General features: G+C 30.5%; 1 protein-coding gene across 1 annotated transcript in view; it reads right to left on the bottom strand.

Annotated features, from left to right (window-relative positions):
• The window catches only part of LOC118200790 (thioredoxin domain-containing protein 17-like), a 33,184-nt gene that overhangs the window by 5,213 nt on the left and 15,842 nt on the right, over positions 1-12,129 (bottom strand). Inside the window, exons 2-3 of the mRNA XM_035372751.2 lie at positions 7,930-8,011; positions 5,766-5,847 (exon numbers count right to left, since the gene is read on the bottom strand). Coding sequence (XP_035228642.1) covers positions 5,766-5,847; positions 7,930-8,011 — 164 coding nt within the window. The remainder of the gene's footprint in view (positions 1-5,765; positions 5,848-7,929; positions 8,012-12,129) is intronic.

Genomic DNA, 12,129 nt, shown 5'->3' with positions numbered 1-12,129 from the left:
TTGCTTTTGCAGTAATCTTTGTAACGTTATTCCCATTGCAATTTATTTGATAAGAAAAATTTGTCTGGAAAATAATAATACTAATTATTAAATTATACGAGATAGGTCTTTTCACTGATCATTGTAGTTACATTTAACATAAGGCTTGTGATTACAGAACTTTTTTTAATCTTTAAATGATGCTAAGTTTATAACAAAAAAAGGAAATAAGGAAAATAAGGCAACAGAAATGAAGGTAAAAATACAATCACAGTAATTAAATTAATAAACAATACAAAAATTATATATATTAAAGCCTTTTTGGTTAAATTATGACTGAAAAAATATACATTTCATATTTTTGGATTGTCAAATTTTAATGAAAAATCTGAATCATTTTCACATTTACATATATTAAAGCATAAAATATTTATATAAGAATCACATGCATAACAAAACTTTGACCTTTTGTATTCTGTAGTTTAAACTTGCAATGTTTTTACAGCAGCTAGATTTTTTTAAATCCTAGTAGCGTGTTTAAAAAAAATTATCCATGAAAACATTTACAATGAACATTCCAGAGTTCCTGGGAAATCAAGTAGATAAAATTTTGAGTTAATAGCAAGGCTGTAATTTATAATTTTCAAAACAATAATAAAAAGAAAATATTAGCATTAATGGTGGATAAAAACAGAAGCAATCAAAACAGAGCTTATCATGTCTGTAGAAACATAGACACTTCAAAATAATAATACAGTTTTTCTTTGTAAGAAAAATTGCATTCATATGTCAAATTTCCCTGAATGCCAGCTCTTATACAGCCTCATTCACATTCTATGGCAGTATTGTTAAAATTTTTGTAGAATAATGGGTAAAAACTGCATTCAATGATGAGATTTGAAGTGCAAGTGCCAGATGTTTAGTTTCATTATTGGCAATAGCAAATTCATCAGAAATCAGTTTTTGAGAAATTAAGAACATTATTGGAATCCTTTGTTTCCTTTTCTGAATTTTCTTTTATTTGTACTGTATTTATATGCCACTAACTATATTATACGCAAATAATCTTCCATGTTAATAAAATTAAATCATCTGAAAATGTGCCTGAAAATGCCCAAAAGAAACTATTGCATAAGGTAACAAATAGTCCCAATTCATGATATTGTTTTCATTATTCTTACACTATTATAATTTATTACTGCCATTCATACAATTTAATCAAAGAAGCATGAACAGAATCAAAGCTAAATAAGCAAAAATTTTAATATATATATTATTTCTGAATTTTAGGTCATTTTAGAAAATCATGAAAGTTAATGTGAAAATTTCCACACAGTCATACATTTTTGTGAATCTTTTATAGTAATGAATCGAGTAATATAGAATTTTTCGTAGCTCCATACAATATTAATAAGCAGTCAGACAGTTGACAACAGAACAGTTATTCCACATATATTTACAGAATTAATGATAAACAATTATATCCATAACAAAATTTTAAGTAACTGGACTTAATGATGCCATAGCGATTCCAGACAGGCATTCAATTAACCTGGAGGATTGTTTTATCTTTTCTGCTGGCCAAATATACTTTTGTAATACTGGAACAGACCAAATTTTATTTTAACAAACATCACATTATTAAAAAAATTGCATATATGTAAAACATACAAACAAAAAAGAGCTTTCCAATGAAATTTAAAAAACTTAAAAAGAAAAAATATGCAGCAACCCACTTTTATTGAAATTAAAAACAAAGTAATTTTGTTGATCATTAATACATGTATATATGCCACAATCCGTTAACGAGTTTAAATACTGTTTTTTATCGTGTGATGATCATACATAATTTGTCCTAGGATACTGAAAAACTAGAGTGCGATCATGTGGAAAATGTATTTCACATTTCAAGCATCTGTGCGATATATCATTAATCATCGAAAAAGTGGAATGCATTTTTTAGTTTACCTGCTTTGTTCTTTCGACGAGCTTTGCTATTCTTAGATATTGAGTTTCAACAAGTGAATCGCCAAAACTTTGATACAAGTTGTGGTGGCAAATTGTACAATACAACTGCAATTGATTTAATAACCCAAGTTCGATTTACAAAGTGATGTTGACCATTCAACAACCATATCTGTCATGGACAAAACATATTCCAAAATAACTCAAAATCTTACCTACTACATTTTTACCTTTTTCTAAATATCACAATAACATATTAAAATCAAACTAGACACAAATACAACTTATTCTAATCTCAGGAATAAATTCCTGAATAAATATTCACTTTTAAATCTAAGATCCTAAATATAACCCCCCCCCCGGAAAAAAAAAACATTACCACTTTGTTTTAGGTTATTATCACTACACGAAAGGAGGAGGTGAAGAGTACTTATATAATTACAATTAGGAAACTACCCAGGTTCGATCATTATAATGCAATAATCAGGTTCTTAACTATATTGACAGGTGCAGAAAACATACCCTAAATAATTACATAGCCTTGCTATACAATTCCAAGGACAATTTAAAATATTAAATACACAAGAAAATCACAATTTTGTCATATCTAGAGAAAAATCTAAAAAAATTAAAATTTCATAGTCAAATACACACCGAGAGAAAGCAGAGGGACTTAAGTCTGCATACTTAAGTCAATAGTAAGGACTCAAGGAGTCCTACACTATTTGATTCCACTAATCTTGTTTTAACTGAGAGTCAAATTTCAGTCTCTTCTTATTACTTCAAAATCTGGATCTTGGCACATCACACCATCAGTAGCAGATTTTCTAAGTCACTAAAAGTCTCGAATTTTGCACATTCACACTCATCTGTTCCTGTGCTCACTCAATAACTGTCTCGAAAAGGTATTGTTGATCTTTGTCCAAAGACTCATAACTTCGGGAAATCAACATTGCTAAGTCTGAAAATTTGAATGACGAATAGCAGTTTGTAATTTCACATTTCACCAGTAGAAGCCAAAGTAAACACAATTGCTGTAAGCATTTAGTACAATGAGTTTATGCGAATACAAAGAAGGAATACGCAGCATTCAGATACAACTTCGTAATATGATGACGCAACAGGAAACTTGAGATTTTTTGATTGACAATCTTTTTTTTCTGCAACAGCAGAAAGCATTTTGTGCACCTGAGTATCATGTAAGCAAGTCTATTATCACTGTTCAGGGACACTCCAAACGAAATATGGACACAAGCATCGGACAATGAGGTGATTCGTAACTGGTTTTCATAATTTCAAGAGAAAGGCTGCATTTGCAAAGAAAAATCATCAGGTCGTCCTTTCAGCAGGAGAACATGTAGTTCAGTATATTCAAAACAGCTATCTCACAAATTCCCATATAGAAGAGCTGCACAAAAACTGGGTGTAACAAAAGAAAACTGTATGGAGAATCCTTAGGAAGCACTTGCAGATGAAACTATTTTTTGCAATAAGTGCAACAACTGAAACGAGAAGACATGGGACATCGATTACATTACCCTCAATGATTTGTTTTGGAGAGGGCTTGTAAAGGATCTGGTATATGTGCCTCCACGTTCAATGACCATGACTTTGAAAGCCCATATCACAACTGCTATCACCAACATTTGCTAAATTTTAGCAACAGCTGCATTTAATTGAAAATAAGACTCCTCCAGTGCTAGAAACGGTGCAGTCCCATTAAGTAGCAGTAATTAGAAACGGCAGAATGTTTACAGTTTAGAGAGGCAGTGGGCAGCAGAATTTAGAACTGCTGAGATTGCATAAGGTGACCAAATGTCTAACACTGACCCTGCTGGTAAGCCCAAAACAAGCAGGTAATAATATATCAGTATTAATATCTTTGAGGCACAGCTAATAATTGTTTTTATAAGAAAATTCTGAAAGAAGGGAAGATTCCATTTGGATTGTTGTCGCATTTGTTAAGTGACATACACAATGGATGATGATTGTGAGCAAAGAGTGAACATTCAGTTTTGTGTTAAGCTCTGGAAAACCCCCAGTGAGACGTGGAACATGATTAAGCAAGCATATGCAGGCAAGGCAAATGGAATCTCCTTCTATACTTTCAAGAAGTCATGTTTTTAAGTGGCTCAAAAGGATTTGCGAAAGCAGAGATTCAGTGCAAGATGATCCCAGAGCTGGTTGCCCTTCTATAGCACATACCGATGCCAAGGTGGAGCGTGTAAATGTATTTATTGCATGTAGTTATTGCAAAAAGACCATCATGTAACTTTGCGTATGATATCAGAAGAAATAAATTTGAATCATTATACGTGTCATACGATTTCATATAAAGATTTAAGGAAACAAAACTTAAAGCAATAATCGTCACTAACTTGCAGATGAACAGAAAGAGGAAAGATGAAGAATTTCTGCTAAACTATTGGATAGACACAGACGTGATCCCACATTTGTGTCAAAGATTATTGTGATTTTTTTCTCGTTTCCATGAGTGAAAAGGTGACTGAAAGGAAAACTTCATCAAGATTATTACACACACCCAATGGGCTGTGACAAATGAGCTTGCAAACATTGCAGTTGAAGATTTCCCTGCTTGCTTCTAAGACATCCACAAATGTTGGCAGTAGCATATAGACAGCCAAGGGGACTACTTTGATAGCAGCTAGGATCATTACTTGGTAAATGAAATTTTCTATTTTTTACAACCTTTTTCCTTTAATTTTTCTGACAAAGAATGTATATTCAATATTTATACATCGATTATTATTTTATTAAATAACACTTGTTTTCTAAATTTCTTGAATTTTCAAATATTGTATGCATTGTAACATCACATGATTTCAGCCTGCAGTTTCATATAATTTTAATAAGCAAAGTTCTAAATTGCATTTAATTGGATAAATAACAATACCATATATTTCTGAACATCAGTCAATCTACACATAACCTGAGATTGTACTTTTTCTTCAAAAATTTACCCAAATTCAAAACTTGCATATATAAGCCAAAATGGAGAGAAAAAATTCCTGCAATGTATAAACATGTTGCCAAGCAGGTAAAATGGGTGGAACATTTTTCAGTCAAACTGCTGTAAAATAAAGTGCTAAGCACCAATGACAACAATGTTAACTCTGTAAACCTACTGGAAGCTAGCACATGCTTTCATTCATTTGTTGTATAAAACCTGTGGTATCTGTGTTAGTCTTATCTTTCATACTATATAATTTTTTGCTTGAAAGACAAGTGGATCAAGAAAGTCTTATAAGGCATATTTCAAACTACAGGTGATTGCGTTTGCTAAATTTTAGCAACAGTAAGACTGCTCAGCAATAGCTTCGTAAATGAAAAACATGTTCAAGAATGGAAAAAGCTGAGTGTAAATTTCACCAACATCGGATTTTTTTCTTTTCGGTAACGATGCAACAAACCAACATTATAAACAATTTAAAAAATGAAACAACTCATTTTATTTTAAATTAAACTTAAATATAAATTATTTTTTAAAAAAAAAGAGACAAGACATTTGGGAGTTTATCACCCACATCTGACTAACAGAAAAGTACCTACATTTTTCGTAAGATTAGCGGATCTGTATATAAGTTGACCCCAAAATTTAGCTTTAGGAAAATTTCTGAAAATTTTTGGCTTACACAAAAAAATATACGAGATTTCAAAATTTAAAAAAATTACTTATATACTTAATATTATATTGTATCTAATTTCATGGTGTACAAGTTATCCACAGGAATGACATATTAAAACAAAATTAAGTAATAAAAAAACAGGCACAAAAATACTTTGTATTAATGTATACAAACCGTGTTAAACTTAATAAGCGTAGGAACACAGGTAAGCTTCAATTGCTCATCTTTGCGGAAATCATTATTTGGATCTTTCCACCTACAAAAAGAAGATTTTTGAAGATATCTAAGAACATTTTAACTACCACAATAAAACAATAACAGCAAAAAGCAATCCGAACATTTCAAATTACTATTTATCATTCCAAAGGCTTGTCAATTAAAACAGTTATGTGAAGTTTCAAAAAGTAAAGAAAAAATTAATGTTAGAAATCTGTTCTTTCTAGTTTTAAACTAAAAATGATAATTGTAGTCTTATCATTTAAATTTAAGCAGAAACAACAGGAACAGCTGGAGCTCGAGATGACTCCACAAAAAAACAGATAAACTATTCAGTACCAAATGTTAAAAATTAGATGATGCTTTAGGTGAATTTTTTTTAAATAACAAATTCCTTCTCACAGCAGCTTTACAGATACAATGCTAAATGACTTTGTGTTTCATGTAGAACTTACAAGAAATATACTCATGGATTTTTTAAAAAAAATTTTCAAGTATCTGGAAAGTTAAATTTGCTTTTAATGCTTCTAGGAATTCTTTACAATATTTCAACAAAAGATATATATGCTATATAAAATAAAACTTTTGCAAGTAAATACATGAAAGAAGAAACTAAATGCCTGTTTTGGATCATGGAAAATCTATTATGGTGAAAGAGAATTAACTCTTTTACTTCAGTAGAGGCCAGAATATGTTTCATTCAAACAACTGAAACGTCCATATATCTATATTTTTGTTGAAATGGATTTCCTCCCCCATGCCAATTAGAATGCTACAGCACTAACAATAACATACTCAAGTAAATCTTCATACGTTTTCACCATTGTGTGCAGTTTACCTTGGGACAGGATTGCAATTTGGAGCATCAATAGCTAAACATCGACACTACACAAAGGAGAAGGAAGGTGTGTTCATATCACACAACTACTTTTAGTTGCTTCAAAAGAATGATTGGCACGTCATTTAATATCTCCGAAAAGCAATAAGCCATGCACTAACATGATAGGGGAAAGTACCAGGTAGAAAATGATTCAGGCGTTTGGGTGACCTGCTGATGTCTGAATGGTCGGGCGTTTGAGGTGACTTCGATGCAAAAGAGTTAAAACATTTTCAGAGAGATTTATTCTACATAAGACTGACAGACTCAAGCTGCACCAAAATGTTCATAGCATAAAAATATGTTTAAAGCCTAAAGAACTAAAACATGAACCTCATATAAGAGAAATAAAATAATCAGAAATGTTTCCATATTTATAAATTATATATAGAATAATTTATATTCATTAAATAAGAAGAGTTTTTAATTTATATGTATCTTTGCAGTATTTTAAATAATACATTTAAAATTTTCATGCTACATATTATTGGAAATAATATCAGTTAAGCGAAAAAAAAATCTTACAATTGAATGAGATTCTAAACATTTAGGGAAAAGGCAGAAATAGGGTTAAAAAAGGATGAGAATCACTATGATATCAGAATTAAGTTATTTTTCAAGGGTAAAATTAGCAATGCTAATTTTGCATTTAATTTATGTATAAAAAGCTTTCAAAATTTTTAGGAAATGATCATATGTGAAAAAAAAAGAGATAAAAATGGAAATTAATCCTCCAACTGGCTAAATCATTTTTATAGATTCAACAATATTTTTCTCAATATATTTAAGCATGTGTCTTCTAATGTATCCAGACCATTTATATCGATGGAAAACAATTCAGGTATATAATGAATAGACATTCTGCAATTATTATCAAATGATACTTTTTTCCCCCAGTTTTTAGGAGAGCTTGCAGAGTTTTACAACCAAATTCTTGGCTGATTGGATATTTAAACTAAATTACACAACTGACTATACTGTATTTCTCCAGCTGGTCATGAAAGTAAATAAGTAATGTTTGTTCTTAGTGATGAAAATGAGCATTCCAAATTATTTCAGAGTTTCAGACTTTATTTTAAAACAAGCTACTTTTGAGCCAATCCATCTTTTACTTATTAGAATTATCATATAGCAGCTATTTCAAGTAACAATAGATACTGAGAGAAGAAAAGGTCACTTATATATAATTATCTTTGCATATACAACAGTTGCAAAATAATAATAATAATAAAAAAATAAACTTACGCATTCCTATTGCCAACAGAACAAATAACTAACACACTCTTTTCAGGAGCATATTTTAGACAATCAAATATTACAGGTTTAGCTGCAAGGGAGAAAAAAAAAAAAAAAAAAAAAATTAGTGTTTAACAGTCGATTTCTCTGAAACAAGTCTTCAGGTTCAAAATTTTCCATTTGCTGTTACTTTATTAAAGAAGAAAGAAACACGAAAATTTTTATTTTATAAAAAAATACAGTTTTACCAAAAGCGTAAATTTTCTGACAAGCAAGACCACTTTTTTTTTAACCCAACATTGAAAGATTTAGTCATCCCACCTTTCCCTTATATATATATCTATGTAAAATAAATAAATAAAAAATAAAAACATAAAAAAAAAATAAAAAAACTGAATACACAAGATTCTAAATAAAAAAATTCACTCTGCCCTTAAATTATTCATTACATAAACTATACTAAAATAAAATATAATACATAAAATGAGACAGTTTATACAATGTAAATAACAATTAATAATTATTAAACACTTACATATAAGAATGTTTATTAATTATTAACTCAGTATTAAATACCTACTATTATTTTCAAAAATGCTACAAATTAAGAAAAGAGTAATGATAGTAGCAAATTTATAACAACCAACATATAATGAATCAAACAGCATTTTTTTAGCTTTCATGCATATTTTCTAGATGAAATATAATGTACAGTTTTATTTTATTTGATAAAAACTTTTGCATAAAAATAAGATATGAATTTAAACAGCTTGAGATTTTTATTGCCTTTAATTTATTAAGAAATTATTACATGTAATTTAATTTGTCACATATGGTAATCCGAGTAAATAGATTAATCAGAATCACCCCCCCCCAGAAAATAATCACAATAAGAATAAAATATTTTCTCATGTTCCACATTACATAGTCATAAAAGCATTATTTCTTAGGCACAAAAAATTATTACTTATGATAATTAACAAGCAAGCTTTGTTATATTCATATTAATATTGCTAGATCAATAATTAAGTGACATTACACAGGTTTACATAGCACATCGTTTATTACAAAACCAACATCAACTGACAATTACTTCAATTCGACCAGCAACTAGTGTGTTGCCACATATATGTAACATCTCCCCTCTTTGGGAGAGTCATAGGAATCAATGCATTACATAATTATCATATTTGGATAGTCGATATACATTACGACCACTTCTTGTTTTATATACACAATCACGATTAATATTATTGCTATTATCTTGATGGGAGGATCTTATGTATTTTTGGATGTTCACTACTTCTATTTTCCTCATTCTTATTACATAGATCATAATAGTCTAATGTCACTAAATTCTTCTGATTTTTAGTTTTTCTTAAATGGAATTGTTTCCATCTAATTACCCTATTATCTTTTGTTCTAATCCAATATGATCTAGGAATTGAATGCTTTTTTAAAACTATAGCAGGCTCCCATTTATTTTTCCATTTCAACATTACCTTTTCCCCATGAATAAATTCAGGTCTTTCCCTTCCATTCTTATCATAATAGATTTTAGCCTGTTTCTGCTTACTCCTCACCTTTTCTCTATATTGATCTTTTACAGTTGGTTGCAATTCTGTTTGTGTAATTGGTAATTGTGTTCTTAAATTCCTACTTAACAGCATTTGATTTGGTGATAAATTTATACCTGAAATTGGAGTATTTCTATATTCATTTAATTTCTCAAATCCTGCTTTTCTAAATAAACTCTTAGCTATACCTACCAACTTCTCTGCAAATCCATTAGATTTTATCGAGGACTGTTAGTGATTATTTCAAATCCACAATCCTTTGCAAAACTCTTCATTTTCCAACTGTTAAATGGTACATTATCACAAATTAAAGTTTTGGGTATTCCATGTGTTGTAAATATCGATTTCAATTTACTAGTAACTTCCACTGCACTTTTATTTCTTAGAGGAATTATGTCTACCGATTTAGTTAAATAACAGCCATTACTAGATAACCTTTCCCCCGCATATTCAGATATCAGCACCAACCTTTTCATAAGGTAAACTGGGAATTTTATGAGAAACAAAAGAGGTTTTTTTTTTTGAGGCCTGAACCTATCACAAATTAGGCATTCAGAAATCATATTTTCAATGTCACTGTTGATTCCTGGCCAAAATAGTACTTGTCGAGCCCTAGCTTTTGATTTTTCAACCCCGCAGAGAGCTTCATGCAATAATGTTAACATACACTTCCTTAATGCAACAGGTACTACAATTCGATTATAAATAAATAAATAAATAAAAAAAAAAATAATAAATCTTGTTCAATACTTAACTCATTTTTAAATTTAAAATAAGATCTTGTGCCTTTAGGAACTTTATCAACACTCAGAGGCCATCCATTTTGCCAATATTCTTTTACTAACATTAACCCTTCATCTTCTAATGTAGCTTTCTGAAATTCCCTTTTCTTACTCTCAGACATTTGCAATTGTTTCGTTAGTGTATGAACAATCTCTGTCACATCCATGTTTTCATTTGTGTGTGTATCAATAAAGGAACATGATAGTAAATCTGCAATATACATATATTTCCCAGGCAGATATTTAAGTTTCAAGAGCTTAATTTTTATCCTTTGCAATCTATTTGACAACACATTAGCAATATTTTTGGTCATAACTGAAATTAATGGTTTATGATCAGTAAGCACTTCTACCTCTCTACTATAAATGTAATAGTGAAATTTATTAACAGCAAATAAAATACTAAGAAATTCTTTCTCAATCTGAGCATAGTTTTTTCCTGCATTACTTAAACTCGAAAAAGAAATTGGTTGCCCATTCTGCAATAAGCAGCAACCTAACCCATCTTTAGAACTATCTGCCTGTATACTGATAGGTTTACTGCTATCAAATATTCCTAACACAGGAGCGTTGAAAATTAATTTTTTTAATTCCGTGAATGCTTTAGAATGTAGCTGTAACCACTGCCATTCTACTTTGTTTTTCAAAAGTTCCCTTAATATGGCTGTTTTCTCTGAAAATGTTGTACAGATTTCCTCAAATAATTACAAATTCCCCAAACACGCTGTAATTCATGCTTCTTCTGAGGTTCCTGTAACTCGGTAATGGGTTTAATTCGATCAGGATCAGGTTGCATGCCTGATACATTAAATAAATGAACTAATTAATATTTAATCTCACTAACTCTATATTGAAGTTTTTGCTTGTTGAATTTAATATTGAGTTTTTTAGCTCTGTTGATGACCTCTGCTAAAATTTTATCATGTTTTTGTACGGTGCTAGCGGCAATGAGGATGTCATCAAAATAGATCAATACTTCTGGTATATTACCAAAATTTTCAAGAGTGCATTTCTAAAAAAATTTCAGGTGCACAGGAAATATCCATTGGAAGCATTAAGAATTTATAGCATGAAAATGGTGTGCTAAAAGTACAAAAATCACTGCTCTCCCTATCTAACGCTATTTGAAAAAACCCACCCTGTAAATCCAAAACAAAGTAAATTGATTTATTACATAGCTTTGGTAAAATCTCCTCAATTGTTGGAATCAACACATGTTCTCTTTTTATAGCTTTGTTAAGATCTTGAGAATCAAGGCATATTCTTAAGGATCCATTAGCTTTTTCAATTATTACAGTCAAAAGTCGTTAATTCGGACACCCATAATCCGGACCTCAAGCTACAAACTTTCTGACTTCACAAAGTCAAAAAGTCTTATGTGCATGCGTCAACGCGACGCATACGCGCAAGACTTTTACGGCTGCGAATATGCGTGTGCGCATGTGCGTAATACGTTTACACTTGCGCTTTTAATGTATAACAAATGGTAAGCTAAAATTATCTAATTCAGTTAGTGTTGCAGATTGCGTTGTTCCTGAATCTTCGAATTGGATCCGGCTTATTATTTTTTGCAGACTGTTAGAGCAATTTTATAAAAGTAAGCTTGAACTTTCGATTATGTCAAATAGAATTTCCGATATGTATTTACTAATATGTAAAGGATCTACAAAGCGAAAGTCTGTTTAGAAGTCCATTAAACAAAAAGTGGAATTGCTGCAAAAAATGGATAAAGGCATATCCTTCGTTTCTCAAACCATTCCGAAATCTGTTTATCAATTTCACGCTGCTCTGCGGCCCAGGGGGGGGGGAAACGCTGAAACGCCGCGCAATGAATTGGAAGTTAATCTGTC

The sequence above is a fragment of the Stegodyphus dumicola genome, chromosome 10, assembly GCF_044657685.1.
Source record: "Stegodyphus dumicola isolate Sdum_Otavi_A_Nest chromosome 10, ASM4465768v1".
Taxonomy (NCBI): domain Eukaryota; kingdom Metazoa; phylum Arthropoda; class Arachnida; order Araneae; family Eresidae; genus Stegodyphus; species Stegodyphus dumicola.
The sequence above is the reverse complement of the archived record's forward strand: the minus strand, read 5'-3'. Positions and strand labels throughout refer to the sequence as shown.